Source organism: Martes martes (assembly GCF_963455335.1).
Source record: "Martes martes genome assembly, chromosome: 7".
Classification (NCBI taxonomy): domain Eukaryota; kingdom Metazoa; phylum Chordata; class Mammalia; order Carnivora; family Mustelidae; genus Martes; species Martes martes.
The window spans coordinates 3,696,811-3,717,124 of NC_137894.1; the positions used below are offsets into that span (position 1 = coordinate 3,696,811).

Genomic DNA, 20,314 nt, shown 5'->3' on the forward strand with positions numbered 1-20,314 from the left:
TCTCTCTCTCTCTCTCCCAAATAAATAAATAAAATCATTTTTTTAAAAAAGGGAATCAAGACAGTTTGGTACTGGAATAAGAACAGATATAGATCATGGGAATAGTATTGAGAGACCAAAAATAAGTCCAAAAATCTCCAGTCAATTGATTTTCAACAAAGATGCCAGGAGCATTCAATGGAGAAAAGAAATTTCTTTAACAATTGGTGCTGGGACAACTGAATATCTCCCCGCAAAGGAATGGAGTTAAACCTCCACCGCACACGATATACAAACAGTAACTCAAAATGGATCATAGACCTAGAGGTGAAAGGTAAAACTAAGAGCTCTGAGAAGAAAACATCAGGGTGAATCTTCATGAGTTTGCGTTTGGCAAGATAATCCTAGAAATGACGCCAAAACCACAAGTGACAAAAGAGAAACCAAACCAATGGGCTTACTCAAAATTAAAACTTTTGTTCATCAAAAGGCACTACCAAGAAAGTAAGACGATAACCTACAAAATTGGGGAAAATATTTGTAAATCATATATCGGATAAAGGTCTGGTATCTGGAATATAGAAGACCCTTAGAACTCCACCGCAAAAAGGCAGGCCAGTTTAAAAATGAGCAGAGGATTTGAATAGACAAATGGCCGGTGAGCACGTGAGAAGTTGCTCATCGCTAATCATTAGGGAAATGCAAATCAAAACCACGAAGAAGATGCCACTTGATACCCACTAGGGTGACTACAATAAAAAAAAATGGGAAGTCACAAATGTAGAGGATGTGGAGAAATTGGAACCATCCTGCATTGCTGGTGGGAATATTAGACAATGCAGCTGCTCTGGAAAATAGTTTGTCACTTCCCCCCAAAAGGAAATGTACAGGGGCACCAGGGTGGCTGAGTTGGTTAAGCAACCAACTCTTGGTTTGGGCTCAGGTCAAGATCCTAGGGTCCTGAAATGGAGCCCCATGTTGAGCTCTGCCCCAGGCATGAACCTACTCTAGAGCCTCTCTCTCTCCCTTCCCTCTGCCCCTCGTCTCAGCTCGTGCCCACACTCACTCTCTGTCTCTCTCTAAACAAACAAATAAAGTAAATGTAGAATCATCGTATGATCCAACAATCCTTCTCTTAGGTATCATACTCCAAACTCAAAACACACATCCCAGCAAATATGTGCACACAAATGTTCACAGCATCGCTGTTTATAGCAGGTGAAGGGTGAAAACAACCCCAATGTCCATCCACCAATAAATGGATAAAGAAAATAAGGTATATTGATTGTACAACGGGATATAAGGAGTGGAGTACTGGAACGTGCTACCCTGTGTGAGCCTCAGAAAGATTGTGCAAAAAACAAAAACAAAAAAAACAAAAAAAAAATTGTGCTAAGTGAAAGAAGAGCCACAGAGCGGGTGATTTCCTCGATATGAAACATACCAGGCGGGCAGATCCATAGACACAGAACTCAAGGTCCATCAGTTACTAGGGGCTCAGGGGAGGAGGAACAAGGAGTGACTGCTTAATGCACATGGGGTTTCCCTCTGTCGCAACTAAAAACAGATGGTCGCACAATGGAGCGATTATGCTAAACGCCACCAAACTGTGCACTTCAAAATGGTTAATTTTGTGTTCTATGAATTTAACCTCAATGTTTACAATGTATTTACTTAAGAAAGCATTGAGGATGTGCACGAGCTTTTGTTTTGGGTTGATATCTATCAGTATTTGTTGTGTCAGGAATCAAAGCGGGAAATGTAAAGTATCTTTAGGCGTTCAGGGTTTTTGTTTGTTTGTTTTGTTTTGTATAAGATTTTTAAAAATTTGTTATTTGACAGAGAGAGACAGCAAGAGAGGGAACACCAGCAGAGGGAGTGGGAGAGGGGAAGCAGGCTTCCCGCCAAGCAGGGAGTCCAATTCAGGGCTCGATCCCAGGACCCTGAGATCATGACCTGAGCCGAAGGCAGATGCCCAACGACTGAGGCACCCAGGCACCCCTAGGCATTCGTTTTAAAATAAGAACAAAAATGAATACATAGAGGAATAAATATGTAAAATTTTAAAATGCTTTTATGGAAAATAACTTTATTTTCCACAACAGAGATGAGGGAGAAGAGTGGGATTGCTTGACATCTTTAAAAACCTCTCGGATGCCCGGCTTAAGAGCAGACAGCGGAATTCTCTCTTCAGCTTTCAACCTGTTAAAATACCCCACTGTCAGGTAACTTTGGGAGAAGCTCAGCCTGTGCTCCTGAGGCAGTGAGTGTGAGAAGGTAAATTATGTCTCTGTGTTACTGTGAAAGTAGTTTTGACCTCACAGGTCAAGAGCCCCCAAGAACCCCAGGGGCCCCAATCATATTTTAAAACCTGCTGCTGAATACCATACAGGAAGGGACAACTTCATGGGCATAGGACCAGTGCAGTCACACAGGACCCTATGCTAAGTAGGTTTTATGCTCTGCAGTCCCCATCTTTAAATTCCTAAGAAATTTATCTTTGAATTTATGTTTTGTAGGTGAAGTCCAATGGGACGATGGGGCATGCACCAAGGCTTAGAACCTTGGCTCATCTATTGTTGCCCGCTCCTGCTGCCTCCCTGCTTCCCAGGGACCAACTCAAATCACCTATTCCTCCCTGGTGCCTTGGGCCTTCCTGGCCTCCCCTCCCAGCTCTTGCCCAGCATCCACTCTCACCCTCATCCTTGGTGGGGGCCTTGGATTAGAATGGGAAGGACCCAAGTTAGGCACATACACCCCGTGCTGATTCCGAGCAAGGCCTGGCCACACCTGACCTCCCCCAGGAGTGGAAATGCTGTGGTGTGTTCAGCAGACAATCCACAGGGCAAATCCCTCACCCATCCCCAGACCTAGTACCTTCCAGGTCCTGGCACAAAGTTTGCAGTGCCCTTGGGTGCCCATCCCAATGGCTTGGGGCAGCAGGTCCATGGGAGGGGAACATCTCTGACATCACTCAGGTGGCTGGCTGGGGGGAGGACACTGGCAGCTGGTATGGTCCTGACATGCTGCTTGGGGACGGCCCCCGGGGGCACCTGTGAGGTGGATACTCAGCCTGCCAGTATCCCTGTGCCCAGGGATGGGCACATTAAATTAAATAGCAAACAGAAAGCACCAGGACAAATGGAGAGGGGATAGGAGGGAGGGACAGTGGAAAAAACAAAGTTTTCAGTTTGAGTACCTTAGTGGTACTTATTTACTTCCTTTTGGACAAGGGCCTGCATTTTCATTTTTTTAGGGGGCCACAAAGTATGTAGCAGGTCCCGCATATAGTCTCTGAGGAAATAATTAAGAAGACACCTGAGTGTTCTTGCCGTCTGTCCTAATGAAGCTACAAAAGGAAATTATCCTTAGCAAATGAATTCAAAGGGGGAAAGAGCTACAAATAAAGGCACTTTAGCTGTATTCCTTATTATAATAAAAATGCAATCTAAATGATCAATAACAGAACAATCACTGAGAAAAATTAGTTTTTCCTTTACCTTCTAAAATCTGCTCCTCCCCTGCGTTTCTTTCTCTCATCTCTGTCCACTGAAGAGAACTAGAAATAGTAACCAACCCAGAATGAGTCCAACCCAGAATGAGTGAGCTTCCTTAGAGGCCAGAATCTGCTTTCTAAATATATTTCTCACTAAAAGGAACGAAGGTTCCTTAGAGAAAAGGCTGATTCCAGGTCTGGGGCAGCAGATACTCCAAAGCAAGGAAGCTCTCCAAGACGACTGTCCTCGTGTCCTATGATTCAGAAACCCAGCGCTTTGAGCAGTGACTGGCTGACAATGAGAATGCTTAGACACCAAAAGTGAAAACAAGCCCACAGGGATAGGTGGGACGGTGACCAGGGAACATGATGGTTGTCTGCATGCCTTCTGTATTTGAAATTTGTTGGCAAGGTCTGTCATTCATCTTCTAAGATTTATTTATTTATTTATTTGGGCGGGAGGGGCGGAGGGAGCGTGGAACCCAACGTGGGGCTCAGCCTCATGACCCTGAGATCATGACCGGAGCTGAAACCAAGAGTTGGACACTGAACCGACTGAGCCACCCCAAGACTGCCATTCATCTTCTAGATCAAAACCTGGCACGTGGCTGTTGTTTGGGTGGGTTAGGTAAATGGTCGGACGATGAATAAATTGACAAAGTAAGAGAAACAAATTGTTTTACTCGTGAAGAAAGGGATGACGGTGGGCAGTTGCGGTGCCAGGAGACTTCTTCTCAAATTCTGTGCAAATACCTAGGAAAAGTCCTACAACAAACTATTTTCAGCAGCAGTGAAAGTTTACGAGTTGAAAAAAGTCAAAGAAAAATGAACAGAAGAGGAGAGAGCTGCAAATCCAGTCACACTAGGGTCAGAAGTGCTGCCGAAATACAGCTCCTTTGTTTCTTTTTAAGTGATCTGGTCTTTCCAGGGCCCACTGATCAGATGACAAGGAAACAAATGTATTCTAGTCTATTCCAGCACAATTAGTCCAAGCCAGGATTGTGGCTGATCTAAGTGGGGCTACCTCGGAGGCAAAACCACTCAGTCCATCACCCACCCGCCTCTCCAGCTTATCTCTAGTAGCATTTAGGTTCTGGGAAGGGGCCCCGTGGGACCTCAAGATATTGCCACCTCATGCTGGCCCTTGAGCCTGTGTTGGGCTGGTGACCACTGAAGTGTAACTGACCTGGGCCCTGGCTTCTGGTGTCCACAGCTGACCCCTGCGGTTGCTGTCACCCATAGTCCAGTCTTGTTTCTCTTGGTTGGAGCCTGAGGGCTGCTCTCCAGCTGGCCCTACCTCACCTTGGCTCTCACTGGCCTTTGGGCTCCACTGAATCACTACCACATCGTCCATCTGGCCCCTGACCAGGAGGTCCAGGCAGTGGGGTCACCTTACCCTCATCCCTTTAGATCCATGGCGGGGCCGCTGGCTCTCAAGCCTGCATTCCTGGGGGCTAAAAGCAGCCCAGGAGTGAACACGGCATCTTCTCCCTAGCCGCCCTAATTTTAAGCCATTCACCTTGATAAAGAGGCCAAACATTCACCCTTTCCTGCTCTGGGAAGATAAGCCTCCTGTTTTGGAGAGAGAAGGCTATGAGGGAACACTGTGTAAGAGGGAAATAAAACACAACCATTTCTTGTGCGCAGAACATCGTCACCAATACTCAGGCAAACAAAAACCGATCTGAGGAAAATGACAGTAAAAGGAAGAGCCTAAGGAAAAGTTCTTGACTAAACCATCTTGAAGAAATGCGAGCATTTGGAGAACAGATCTCCACCATTTTTTGGAAAACTCTAATGGAGTCTAGTCTTCACTGAAACCTGCACACGTCCTAAATGTATAGTTCAGTGGATGTTCAAAATGGGTTCTACACCCCTTCAGTAACACCCAGATCTGGAAACAGAACTTCAGCAACACCAGAAGCCCCCCTCATGCCATTTCCATTGTTTGGCTTCTCACACCAAAGATTAATTTCTTGGTTCTGGTCTTTACATATGCAGGATCATACATCATATACTCCTTGGGGTCTGGCTCTTTTTAATTCAATAGTATGTTTGTGAAATTCATCTATTCTCTTACATGTATCAATTCATTTTCTGTAGATTTTCATTGCATGAGTATGCCACAATTTATATTTCTGTACTACTGAAGATGAACACTAGCATCTAGTTTTTATTACAAATAGCACTCCTATGGGGCACCTGGGTGGCTCAGTTGGTCAAGCACCTGCCTTTGGCTCAGGGCATGAGGGTTCTGGGGTTGAGTCCCGCATCGGGCTCCTCGCTCAGTGGGGAGTCTGCTTTTGGTGAACGTGTGTACGTAATTCTGTTGGAATTATCCCTAGGAGTCGAATCTCTAGGTCATAGATGATAGGTGTGTTAACCTTTGTGAAATAATGTCAAATCGTTTTCCAGAACCACAACATCAATTTACATCCCCATCAGGATAGTATGAGCATTCTGATTGTTCCGTGTTCTTGCCAACACTTGTTGTTATCAGCCACTTAATTTTTTGCCATTGTGGTCCTGGTGCAGTGGTATCTTACTATAGTTTTAGCTTACATTTCCCTGATGATGGCGATGTCGGAAAGCTTTTCCTGTGGTGCTGACCTTTTGCATTACCTCCTTAATGAAGGGCCTGTCCCAATCTCTTGCCCATTTTGTATTTAGTTAGCTTCCTTTCTCTTATCCCTTTACACACGTGGGATGATAGTCCTTTGTCAGATGTACGTATTCAGATATATTTTCCTAACTTATGACTTGCCTTTTTTATTCTCTTCATTGGCATCTTTTGCTAAGCAGGGGTTCTTAATTTCACTATAAGCCAACTTATTCATTTTTCTTTGGTGAGCGAAAGGCTCTTTATTTCCTTTTTGTGACATTTCTGTCTGTTCCAGTATGTTCTCCTGGTTTTTTTTTTTTTTTTGCTGTAAGGTTTTTTTCAGAGGGAGTCTTTCACATTTAGATCTGGAATAGACTTTGGGGGATCATGTGAGGTCCACCATTTATAAAAGAGAGAAAAGAGGACATATATCTAAGAACAATATCCAAGAACAATAGGCCGGGGTTTAAAAAAGAAGTTGTTGTGAAAGGTTCATAATAGATACATGAAGTTATCATTAGAACAACTATTGCAGTGTCTACATAAACTGTCCTCAGTGTACCCCAACTTAGATTTCTACTTGGTTAACAAGTCAAGCTTCCCTATACACTCCTCTTTATTGAACAACCATTAGTCAGCTAAAAACATAACATTTAGTTCTGTTCTCCTGGCCCAGGATAATGCAAGCTCTAATGGGGTCAGAAGAGGGGGGTGAAGTTTTGACATAAGATAATGGGTTCAGGGAGTCCGTGAGAATTTTGTAGGATCTGGGGTTCCTAAGAATATGGTGGGAAAGCAATAAAGATAAACCGTGCTTTGGTTTGGGGCCAGCCAACGTGACAGATGTTGGAGTGAAGAAACCAGGGCTGTTTGAAGTTACAAACAACAGCTTTCCCGCATTCATCTCCCAGAAAGCTGGATCCAAGGAATGTTCCTGCCCGAGGGGACCTTGGAGATAGGAGAGGTCCACAGGTAAAGGGAGTGCAGACATGATCTCCCGTTCTCAGCCAGATACCTCAGGGCTAGAAATCTCTTTGTTGTGGGTAGACTTGTCCCCTCTCCCAGGCAAGGCACAGACGAAAACTGTGTCCGTCAATCGATTCTCATACGGGTCCGGAAGAGTGACTCGTAGGCAAAGTCAGAAGAAAATGCTCTCTCCACCTGGGGGCAAGGCCTGTCTGAGGAACATCCCCGGCTTCTCTCTCCTCTTACTGAAGAACCGTCTGACATCGAGGGAGGGGGTCGGACGTAAAGAAGAGAGAGACAACCCACAGAGAGCCCAGGTCGCTCACCGCCACTTGGAGCCCAAGACGGAGGGGACGGACCAGGTGGCGGGGGAAGGGGAGACTCAGGGACGTGTCCTGCTGGAGTCCGAGGAGACATGAAAGCGGACAGGACAGAGGAGAAGGAGGAAAGCTGGACAGCCCTGATCTGTCCAAGTGGGGAGAGCGGCCGGTGGGGACTCTGACAGAGGAGGTCAGCAAAGTGAGGGGCTGCGGTGTGGAAAGATGGTAGAAGAGCAGGCTGCTTCGGACTAGGGGTGACCCTCTACCTGTCTGCTCTTTAGTTCTGGGGGCCATGCTTCTAGAAAAGTCTTCTCAGGCAAGCCCCCAGGAAACCTTCAGAAACCAATAACCCCTAACCGGGAGGGCAACCTCCCCTGGGATTTTAGGGCCAAGGCCAACCATTCTGAACTGTACTGTTGATGCCCAGCTGGAAGCCAGTGAAGTGTGGGAAGAACATTACCGCGTCAGCTCGGAGATCTTAGAACTAAGTCTCTGCTCTGGGTTCCAGCTAGAGTGAAGTTTGCTCAAGGTTGGGACTGGTTTGAGTTTTAGAAGAAGGGCCACCTTGGGTCCATCTGACTCTTACCGTCCCCTTCTTCCCTGGAGCTCAAACTCGGGTCACAGGCGTGGTTGGAACCTTAGGAGCTGGGGTGTGATTTCACATGCCGACCGGCCTCTGGGACACGGGAGTCTTTTTCTGCCTTAAGCTTCTTGACCTCAGCTTCTATTTATACCTGCAGTGCTCAGCCCTTCAAATCGAGGGCAATCCAGTAGCAGTTACATTTTCGTGCTCTCCTGGAATATAAAAATCCTAAGGACATAATAATTGCCTTTTATACTTTTTAAATGTCTTCTCTTTCTTTGGCATTAAATTAATTTCCAAAATAGATCTCTTCCTCCTTCTCTCTCCTGCCTGCCTTTCTAGAGTTTTACTAAATGTTTTTTTGCCAATAGGTCTTTTTCTTATAAGTCCTCACATTTGTTCTAATTATAAACTAGCACACATGGTGACATATATTACTTTCCTAGGCTGAATTCCAGAAAGCAATGACAAGCAAAGAAAGAAAGAAGGGCTCCTTAAGTAAGCTGAATTTAGTCTCGGGCATGGCAAATTGCCTTTGCTAGGGCATTTTTTTTTTTTTAATCCAAAAAAGAAGTTTTATTTCTAGCTGAGTAAGTCCCAGTGGGTTTCCCCCTCCTACTAAATTATTAGCTTCTCTGGGGCAAGTCATATGTTCTAGTCATCTTGGCAATCTAATGTCTAGTGCCTTGAACCTAGGGGTATGCGGTGAGTGGTGGATCTGAGTTAAGTCGCGTTTAGTCAAATGAGAGGTGATACTTAATAGCAGGTCAGAGAACATCAAAGAAATAAACCATCTTATGGCGTGAGCATGCTACTGTCCTTGCCAAAGATTACCGGTTACCTAACTCAAAAATCATATGTAGTCAAATCTCACAATATATATATTTAGAGAGTCTATTTATTTATTTGACAGAGAGCAAAAGAGGGAACAAAAGCAAGGGGATTTGGAGAGGGAGAAGCAGGCTTCCCAAGGCCCCCCCAACCCAAAACAGGGAGCCCAACATGGGGCTTGATCCCAGGACTCTGGGATCATGACCTGAGCCAAAGGCAGACGCTTAACGACTGAGCCACCCAGGCACCCCAAATCTCAGAATATTTTTACTTAAAAAAAAAAGACCCTTTCTTACCCCCAAATAATAAAGTAGGGAGAGAAATCACTCACAATCCCATCACACTGAAAAATACCACATTCATAACAGTGGTTGTAAACCTCCAGTCTTTGATATACGTCATTCAGACATTTAAACAAGATGGTGTACTCTGAGCCCCTAGGGCAAGATGGGAGGCTGCACACCTTGTTCTGTAGCCTGCTTTCCCTCAGCATTGTGGGTAGGGAACATTCTCTCATGATCCGTAAACACTCTTCAGTAGGCATTTATTGCCCCATTACACGATTGTTCAGTAATTTACTTAAGCAATCATCTGCCTAGGTTGTTTTCTTTTTTTTCTTTTTATAATTTTTATTTTTTTATTAACATATAATGTATTATTAGCCGCAGGGGGTTGTCTTCATTTTTTAAAAGTATCATGTTTTGATATCCTTGTTGTTGTTTTTAAATTCTGTACCCAGGGGCGCCTGGGTGGCTCAGTGGGTTAAAGCCTCTGTCTTCAGCTTGGGTCATGATCCCAGGGTCCTGGGATGGAGCCCCGCATCGGGCTCTCTGCTCAGCAGGGAACCCGCTTCCCCCTCTCTCTCTCTGCCTGGCTCTCTGCCTACTTGTGATCTGTCTGTCAAATAAATAAATAAAATCTTTAAAAAAAAAGAAAGATATGTAGATTTAAACTGTGACACACATTTCTGAATCACAGTTTGTTGTTTTTTTGAGATTTTATTTAGTTATTTGAGAGAGAAGCATGAGTTGGAGGGAGAGGCAGAGGGAGAAGCAGGCTCCGCACTGAGCGGGTACTCTGATGTACGGCTCAGTTCCAGGACCCTGAGATCATGACCTGAGCTAAAGGCAGACACTTAACCAACTGAGCCACCGAGACGCCCCTTCTGAATCACTCTTACAATAGTTATACTTCTATTCATTCCATGTTCATGTCCTTTGTTAAAGAAAGGAGATGAGTGGTATTTGTCTTATTGATTTGTAAGGGCTCTTTATATGTGAAGGATACTTCCCTTTTCATAAAATCGTAAATTATACAAAAATTTTTCCTGGTTTATTTTTTTTACTTCTAAGAATATTATGCTTTATTTGTAGATGAACAGAACTTTAACATTTTTATGAAGTCAAATCTGCCAGTATTTGTATTCTATGCATATAGTCTTTGGTATTCTGTTTAGAAAAGCATTCCCCACCTCAAGACCAGATCATTTCACCTGCACTTCATTTTGGTTCTCTTATGTCTTAATGTTATTCTTTTTCTTCTTTATTATTGTCATCTTTTATATATGGATTTATTCTTTCAGGTATATATTTTGGTGTATAAAATGACATATAATCTAACTCCAGTTAAAAAGATACACATATATGTGTGTATGTGTGTGTGTATATATATATACACACACACATACATAAAATTGGACTGTTTCTGAACTTCTTAGTCTGCTGTATTTGTCTGTTTATTTCTGTATCAGTAATGTATAATAGATAATATTTATTGATCACTTACCCTCTTGCCAGGCTGTCTGTTTTCCATATATTAATTTGATTAACTGTCCCATCAAGTCTCTGCAGAGGCAGATTTATTATGAAATGAATGAAGCTAAGCTTCAGGGCCCTTCAGTTGCACAAACCTCCTCCCAGACCCTGGGAGGGGCTCTAGCAAATTATTCACACAATGTTATATTTGGTAAAATTTGCAGAGTAAGATATTGCAAGGACAATTGGTTAAGACCGCTGTTTCTGACAAATCTTCCTTCACAGTACCCCGATATTGCTGGGGGGCATTGGAATGGCCTCTGAGAAGCTGAGTCAGGAATACATTCAGGTAGGTTTAGTGGGATTTCCTCATATGGTTACCAGTCAACTTTGCTCGATGCCCCTTACAGAAATAGCTTCCACAAATACTCCTCCTGCCTGTTAGGCCAACTCACCCAGCATCACGACACAAAAGTACAGAGCTAGAACCCTTTTTCTTTTCATTTTTGAAGATTTTATTTATTTATTTATTTATTTTTTAAAAAGATTTATTTATTTATTTATTTATTTGACAGACGGAGATCACAAGCAGGCAGAGAGGCAGGCAGAGAGAGTGAGAGGGAAGCAGGCTCCCCGCTGAGCAGAGAGCCCGATGCGGGGCTTGATCCCAGGACCCTGGGACCATGACCTGAGCCGAAGGCAGAGGCCCCGACCCACTGAGCCACCCAGGCGCCCCAAGATTTTATTTTTAAGTACTCTCTACACCCAATGTGGTGCTATTACAATATAAATGAGCCCCTCCGGGACCCAGCTCTAGCAGTATACAGTTAGTGGAGGAAAATAAGGTTAAAAATATATGGCAACAGAAACTAGCGTGCGGAATATTTTCTAGTCCATCAGAGTGTAAAATATGGTTATGAACACCTGGTCAAAAAAGAAGTCCTGGGCGCCTGGGTGGCTCAGTTGGTTAAGCGTCTGCCTTCGGCTCAGGTCATGATTCCACGGTCCTGGGATCGAGCCCCGCATTTGGGCTCCCTGCTTGGCAGAGAGCCTGCTTCTCTCTCTCCCTCTGCCTGCCTCTCTGCCTACTTGTGCTCTCTCTCTATCTCTCTGTCAAATAAATAAATAAAATCTTAAAAAAAAAAGGAGTCCTCTCTTGTCAGGAATAGTCTTGATAATTCATTTATTATACTTAAAGATGATCATACTCTTTTGAAACAGGAATCACACAAAATAACATATATTGGAATGCCTGGGTTTGTGGGGCACAGCTCTCTTGCTGTCCCGTTTAAGGATTGGCTACAGCTTGTACAGAAAAGAAACATCACAGAGGGTTAAGAGGGTTTCCCAGATTTCACGGCAGTCCTGAAAATGTGCATATTTTCATCAACAAGTTCTGAAACTCAAGAAACTTCGCTAAATAGCCAATAATAGATTTTTTTTATCTTGCTGGAGGAAAAACACAAATAATTTTTCATTTTTTTTCTCTAGAAAAGGACATACCAAAATCATTTTCATGTGAAGTGACAATCAAAGGGTATGAAACCAAAACGGCAGGGCGGAGAGAGTATTATAGAAATGTTTCAGGCAGTTACCTGATTAAAAAAATAATGTTATTTTTCTGGGTTTGTGCTATTTGTGATATTTCTCAGCTTTTTAAAAAAGTGTGCTTTGTTATGATTATCTCCTCAATTATACCTTCTTTGAATTTTTCTGGCAATTTCAAACAAAAATTTGAAAGGCTGGTGCAATGAAGACCCATAGGCTCCAAATTTCTATTTGATTTTGCATTAATTTCTTGTATAAGCTTCAGAACCATAAAATCTGTGTCTATGATATTATGATAGAGCTTTTATTATGATGTAGTAATAAATTTACAGACAAGGAAACTGGGGCAGAGAGAGGACAAGGTCAACAGTTGAATAATACGTTGTCACACAGGAGTGTTGTCACACACTATAATGCCCTATTAAATTTTGCCTTATTTCAGTGTATAGCTTATTTTATTTTATTTATTTTAAAGATTTTACTTATTGGAGAGAGAGAGAGAGGACAAGCAAGGGGAGGAGTAGGAGGAGAGGGAGAAGCAGACTCCCGGCCAAGCAGGGAGCCTGACCTGGGACTTAATCCCAGCACCCTGGGATCATGACCTGAGCCAAAGGCAGACGCTTAACTGACTGAGCCACCCAGGCGCCCCTGTAGCTCGTTTTACTTTATTTTTTTTAATCTTTCTTTTTCACTGGACCATATAACTTGGACTGCTTCCATATCAGTACATATAATACTGCCTCATTTATTTTCCGTTATGGCTGTATTGTGCTCCAATATACTGTGATTTAGCCAGTTCTCTCTCTCTATCTCTCTCTCTCTCTCTTTTAAAAAGATTTTATTTATTTATTTGACAGACAGAGATCACAAGTAGGCAGAGAGGCAGGCAGAGAGAGAGGGGGAAGCCGGCTCCCCGCTGAGCAGAGAGCCCGATGCGGGGCTCCATCCCAGGACCCTGGGATCATGACCTGAGCCGAAGGCAGAGGCTTTAACCCACTGAACCACCCAGGTGCCCCATTCTCTCTTTTTAAAAAGGTTTATTTATCAATTTAAGAGAGAGAGAGAATGAACAGGGGGACGAGCAGAGGGAGAGGGAGAAGCAGACGCCCCACTGAGCAGGGAGCCTCATGCGGGGCTGGCTCTCACAATCTTGCGATCATGACCTGAGCTGAAATGAAGAGTTAGACACACAACCAACTGAGCCACCCAAAAAGATGGAAATTGCCATCTTCTTAATACAGATAAAACTGTCATGATATCCATGTACTTACGTCATTTCACCAAGACGTGAATATATTTAAATCAGATCAATACCCAAGAGGGAAACTATTATGTCAAAGAATTTATGGAGACGTCTTTTTGATACTAGGTTCGAGATGTCCGTAGTGGAGGTAATAATTACCAGTGCCATTTCTTTATATTGAACTACCTCTGAATTTTTGAATAAATTGCACTTAGTTGTGGTTAATTATGATCTCCACTAGTGCTAAATGTGATTTGCTGTTACTGTATTTGAGATTCCCATATTATATCCATCTATGTGTTTGGTTGATGTCTGTCTGTCTACCTGTAGCTTTCTTCCTGTGAGCTGTCTCAGGATTAAGTATCAGAGTCAACGTCATAATGTGAATTTGGAACCCAACCCCTAAGCTTTTGATAGTTTATTTAGCATCTGTTCTTTGAACATTTGAAGACACTCTGCTCCCAACTGCATGGCCCAGGAAGATTTCCACAATGTATTAAGTGAAAAAAAATCAAGCTTCAGCAACAATATGATACTGTTCTTATTTTTTAAATTGTATTTATGGGTTTATGTGCTTAGATAGGCAGATAGAGAATGGTCTTAAGTGTACAAGAATTAGTCTAAAAGTGTACATATTGAAAAGATAATGACTGATAGTGATCCCTGCTGAGCGGCTACACAAGAAAGAAAGGCACGAATTGTCAGTCTCCACCTGTGCCTTGATCTCTATATATGCTTTTATAAGTCGTTCGCATTTTACTTTTCCCGGGAGTTACAACTTACATGTAGTAGAGGACACAAGTCCCAAGTAGAAAGCTAACATTAGTTTGCATATGTGAATACTTACAGCCTACTGTCTTTGCTAAAGACGATTTAACAAGGTCTCCAGTCCCATGTGGCTCTCTCACAATGTGGCTGGCGATTCCCCCGTCAAGAGTCGAATCTATGTCCCTTCCTTTTGAACCTGGGCAGGGCTTTGTGACCACCTCTGTGGGGAGGTGAAATTCTCTGTGGCTGTCAAGCCTAGCTCGTAGAAGGAGATAGAACCTCTTCCTGGTGCGCTCTCTGTCTCTCTCTGTCTCTCTCTCAGGCCACCATGTGCCCTTGGAGCCACCATGCTGTGAGGAAGCCCCAGTCACACGGAGAGGCTCACGTGGAGAGAAACCAGGGTTCTGGGTCCTCAACTCCAGCTGAGCTCCCAGACAACAGCCAGCATCAACTTGCAGCCACAGGCGTGAGCCCTGGAAAGGGATCTTCTTTCTTTGTTTCTTTTTTTTTTTTTTTCTTTTTTAAGATTTATTTATTTATTTATTTGACAGACAGAGATCACAAGCAGGCAGAGAGGCAGGCAGAGAGAGAGGAGGAAGCAGGCTCCCCGCTGAGCAGAGAGCCCGATGCGGGGCTCGATCCCAGGACCCTGAGATCATGACCTGGGATGAAGGCAGAGGCTTAACCCACTGAGCCACCCAGGTGCCCCTGGAAAGGGATCTTCTATACCCAAGTCAAGCCACCCCAGGTGATTCTGGTTGAAGCAGACATGAGCATTCCCTGCCAGGCCCTGCCCACGTTGCAGATTCATGGGAAAAACAAGTAACTGTTTCAAACTGTTGGGTTTGGGGCTGGTTCCTTACACAGTAATATATACCCTGAATAACACCCATGGAACTGCCACCAGTTCTAGATAAAGAAAGTTTCTGTTAACCCAGAAGTTTCCCTCACCCACCCTCCTAGTCCACCATCCAGCGGAAGGTAATCACTATTCTGACCCTACCCTAGCACCACGTCTTAGTTTTGCCAGTCGTGAAGTTTCATATAAATGGAATCGTAATGTATTTTCGTCTAGCTCTTTAGCTCAATAAGTAATGAAATTAATCCATATTGTTTCAGGATTAAGGTTTGTTCTTTTTCATTCATCGTGTGACTATACCACCATTTATCTTCTCTACTCTTAAGAATCACTGGCCATTTATTATGAGTAAAGCTGCTAGGCACACTCCCATATTTTCTTTGGATTGACATATGTCTTAGTTTTTGTTGGGTATATACCTAGGAGTTCAACAGCCAGAGCTTTTGTAGTGTGGTAGTTTTGAAACATGTCCACAAATTCTCTGATACTCCTTGGAATCTGGATGGGCCTTAGTGAAGCATTTGTAACTAATGGAATGCGGTGGATATGACCCTGCATGACTTCCAGGCTATGTCCAAAAGAGTTACGCAGCTCTACCTGGTTTTCTTGGGACACTTGCTCTACGAAGTGTCCAGCCAGTGTTTCTTCACATGCTGTCCCACCTCTTTCTCTGTCCCCTTCTAATACGGCAATATATATTAGTCCTTTCTCATACGATTAACAGATATACATTCTTTTCTGTATTTTCTGCCCTTTTCCCTGTGTTTCAATTTCAGCCTCTGCTGACTTGTGTTCTAGTTATAGTAATCATCTGCTCTGCTCCACTTGGCTATTAAACACACATTATTTAGGTATTGATGTGTTTATAGTATTTTTTTTTCAGGTCAGGAGCCTCCATTTTCATGGATTAAATGTTGAAATTCTCCATCCTTCTTCTATTTTCCTGATCATATCAAACACGGTTGTTTTAAAGTCCTTGTCCGATAAATCCAATATCTGAACCATCCATAGATCTGATTCTCTTGTCTATTCTTGGTCCTTCTCTGTCTCTCCTGCCTCTTTAGCATGCCTCATAATTTTTATTTTTCCCCCTACAACATTGTAGAAGAAAAAAATGTTGACTTTCTGGATGATGTATCTTGATTAATATGATTTAGTCTCCTTATGGAAGCTTGTACAGAGCACCTTGAATCTGTCAAAGATTGGCTGTAGCTAATTAATTTTTCTTTAACTACTGGTGTGTAACTCCTACTTCTAGAGCATGGCCCTTTGGGATCTCAGCCAAAAGTCCCTTGTCTTTACCAAGGCTCCTCCATCTTGGCGGGACCTGAACTTACAAGCTCAGTGTCCCCAAAGGGGAAATGGTGAGAAAATGAAGGAGGGTGAGTTGGGTACTGGTCTTTTAAACGCAGTGGCAATCACTTCAGCTGGAGGAGGGAGATGCTTGTCACAAGGTGGGAAGTTCAACAACATGCTGCCCACCTCTTCGGACTCTGGGACTAGAAGCAGGAATCAGGGCCCAGAGCCCAAATATTTGGAGGGCAGGTTCCTTTTGCCCACGGTGGCTCCCAGAGGCTGGGTGCAGCTGTCTCCCTTCCATGAGGTTGGGGCTGAGGGAAGAGTGGCTGCTTCTGTGCACAGAACTGCAATGGACAGAAATTAACAGCAGTGTCTTGTCCAAATCTTCCCCTAAATGACCAGCCTTTAACAGACTCCAGAAAGCCAAAATAGCCACATCCCACAGATCCCGCCAGCAGCTGCTGTCTAGGAGGGAAGACAGATTCCTGGGGCTTCCTCCTCTACCACCTTCCCAGAATCCTCTACTTCATTTCATTTTATTATTTCCAGTTTTGCAGAAAGAGTGGTTTTGGCCATACTTTAGCTTGAACTCAGCGTTGATTGCATTCCACAAGTTTTCATATGCAGCGTCCTCATATTTTCTGCTATTAAATTATAATTATTGTTGATAATGCGGCCTCTATTTGACCTCTGGTACATTTGAGAGGTTGTGGGTTTTTTTTTCTGATATTTAAAATATTGTTTATTATTATTATTATTATTATTTTTGGTGGGCACCAAAGCAAGGTTTGAGTGGTATCAAGGTGATGGTACAGAGTTCCCAAGGAGGGAAGGGACCCAAAGGGTTGCGCTAAAATAGTGTTAATTTTTAGCAATGGATTGTAAAACGTTAAAAAATTAGTTCCGTGAGTCCACAGTGACAGTCACTGAGACACTGGAGCAGAAGAACGTGGGCTGCTGGACCTGGAGGGGTCCAAGCTGCGCCCCTCTCCGGAGGGCTGACTTGGAGATGACTGGGGAAGAGGGGCCGTGGGTCATCCTGCCGCCCTCCCACGCGCTCCCTTGCCGAGGCCTCGGTGCCCCCCGTTTCCACGCCGGGAAACTCCCGAAGGGACAGCCCAGGAACCTGCCCCTGAGATACGCGGGAGGCGCTGCAGCTGCCGCTGAGGGGCCTGAGACGAGGACGGGCGCCCCGGGTCGGAGGAGACGCGGGGGCTTGTCCGTCGGCCCTCCCGGGGAGGGGTGCCCCGGCGCCGAAGAGGACGCCCCGCCCGCCGCGAAGGACTCCACGCTGCGCCCGCGCCCGGTAGCCGCGGGCGGGGCGGGGCCGGGGGCGGGGGCGGGGGCGGGGCCGGGGGCGGGGCGGGGCCGGGCCGGGGGGCGGGGCAGGGCCGGGGAGGTGCGCGGCCGCCGGAAGCGCCTTTCCCGGAAGGCACCGAGGCGGCGCCGGCCTCCGGGGGCGGCGTCGGCGATGGCCGCTGGGCGACGGGAGCTCTCTGCCTAGCCCGAGGAGCCGCGCCGCGGGAGGATGGCCTCGCTCGGGCCGGCCGCTGCGGGCGAGCAGGTGCCGGGGGCCGAGGCGGAGCCGGGCGCCGCGGGGCCTCCGTCGCCACCGCCGCCGCCGTCCTCTCTGGGGCCCCTGCTGCCCCTGCAGCGCGAGCCGCTGTACAACTGGCAGGCGACCAAGGCGTCGCTGAAGGAGCGCTTCGCCTTCCTCTTCAACTCCGAGCTGCTGAGCGATGTGCGCTTCGTGCTGGGCAAGGGCCGCGGCGCCGCGGCCGCCGGGGGCCCGCAGCGCATCCCCGCGCACCGCTTCGTGCTGGCGGCCGGCAGCGCCGTCTTCGACGCCATGTTCAACGGCGGCATGGCCACCACGTCGGCCGAGATCGAGCTGCCGGACGTGGAGCCCGCCGCCTTCCTGGCGCTGCTGAGGTGAGCGGCTTCCTGCGGGCCGCGCGCGCCGGCCTGTTGCCTCCGGGCCGCGGGCGTCGGGGCCCCGTCCGGGGTCTGCGGCCGCTCAGCGAGCCCTTGGGGTGCGCTCCGGGCGTGGGGCCCGGCCTCGGGGCTGGAGGAGCGGCGGGGCCGCGGCGGGGCCCAGCTGGGCCCGGGGCCTGCTGACGTAGTTTTGTTGATGCTTTTGCGGAGGAGAGGGGGAGAGCGGAAAAGTCGCGTGGGACCGAGGGCCTTTGTGTGTGTTTGAGGTCCTGACTCGGTTGTCGCTGTTAGTGTGTGTCTGAGTTGTCGGGGCCCGGGGAAGGGAGTACCGGGACAGGTAGGCGCGGCCGTTCCTGCCGCCGCGTTTGTGCACACAAGGTCACATTCGCTTAAACGCGAAGCCAGCCTCCGGTGTTCTTAGGGGTTTGCTTTTTGGGGGTAATACATTGACTTCTGATTAATTGTAGTTAATGGGAGAGAGCCAGTCGTTTGGCATTATTAGCTGGTAGTTACGAAAGTCCGGTTGGGGAGCAGTTGGTGGTGTTTTCCACACTTTTACAAGTGGGATCGGGGCCCGGAAAAGTCAAGTGACTGGCCAGGGTAACAGCAACCTCATAAGGAAGACCATGCGTGCTTCATTACCTCGAGAGGGTTTTAGCTGCCTGACAACAGTGTGTCACCAAAGTAACACAGTCTTGGTTGGTACAGAGGCAAAAAACAGACCAGTGAGCAGGTACATAGTCCACGAAGGCTCAAAGCTCAATCAGGAAGCTCAGTGGGAAGCTGAATATAAAGTTAAACCAAGTACAAAATACCAAGATCCCATAAATAAATGGAGAAAGGGCAGGATAGATAACTTAGGTAGAGAAAAAATACAGCTAATAAACAACGAATGTTTAACCTCAGTAATTAAAGAAGTGGAAATTAAAAGCAAAGCACGTTTCCTCCCAATATTTAACTTTTTAAAAGATTGTATTTAGGGGTGCCTGGGTGGCTCAGTGGGTTAAGCCTCTGCCTTCGCCTCAGGTCATGATCCCAGGGTCCTGGGATCGAGCCCCGAATTGGGCTCCCTGCTCAGCGGGAACCCGCTTCCCTCTCTCTCTGTCTGCCTCTCTGCCTACTTGTGATCTCTGCCTGTGTCAAATAAATAAATAAAATCCTAAAAAAAAAAAAAAAAGTTTGTATTTATTTGAGAGAGAGAGCAGAGCAGAGATGAGGGGCAGAGGAAGAGAGAGAGGGAGAAGCAGACTCCCCGCTGAGCAGGAAGCCCGATGCAGGGCTCAGTCCCAGGACCTTAGGATCATGACCTGAGCCCAAGACAAATGCTTAAGTGACTGATCCACCCAGGAGCCCCACCTCCCAGTATTTTAAATATCTGTTGGAAAAGCCCTCTCTGATAAAGGTGGTGGTAAAGTAGTTTGGCACTGTAGATCCCCCCTCCCCCCCAGTATTCAAGTACTGTACAAAATGTTGTATATAAAAATGTTTACAGCTGGATTATTATAGTAGTGAGGAAGTAGTCAGCTGGACAGAATGGTTAGATAAACAGCGATAGGGGCACTAGATGCAGGGTAATGCTACTGAGTGTGATACTGACGAAGACTAGGTAATACTGTTAACATGGGAAATGTGTATAATACATAGCACTTGAAACTGTGTGTGCTGGGAATAAAACTGAAAAGGAACAGAACCAGCATATACCCAGAGATATGGAGAGAAGGAAGCATACCCGAATGCTAACTGAAAGCGTATTGAAGTGGTAAGATGATACTGCCTTTTTTTCCCTTCTTTTTGTTTCGCGTATTTTCTGCAGTTTAGTTAAATTGTATTTATAAAGAAAGAGAAAAAAGCCAGCTCAAAAGCTAGGATCTAGGTCTTTTTGGTTTTGGTTTGACGTTGACAGGAGGATTGGTCTTTCTAGACGATGCGTATTTTTTTTTTTAATATTTTATTTATTTATTTGACAGAGAGAGCAAGATCACAAGCAGGCAGAGAGACAGGCAGAGAGAGAGAGGAAGGGAAGCAGGCTCCCTGCTGAGCAGAGAGCCTGATGCGGGGCTCGATCCCAGGACCCTGAGATCATGACCTGAGCTGAAGGCAGAGGCTTAACCCACTGAGCCACCCAGGCGCC

The 20,314-nt window shown here is 45.7% G+C and overlaps 1 protein-coding gene across 1 annotated transcript in view; it reads left to right on the forward strand.

The window, feature by feature from the left end:
• The first annotated feature begins 17,678 nt into the window (after positions 1-17,678).
• Positions 17,679-20,314, forward strand: part of BTBD1 (BTB domain containing 1) — a 39,275-nt gene continuing 36,639 nt past the window's right edge. Inside the window, exon 1 of the mRNA XM_080808984.1 lies at positions 17,679-18,180. Coding sequence (XP_080665110.1) covers positions 17,777-18,180 — 404 coding nt within the window. The 5' untranslated portion in view covers positions 17,679-17,776. The remainder of the gene's footprint in view (positions 18,181-20,314) is intronic.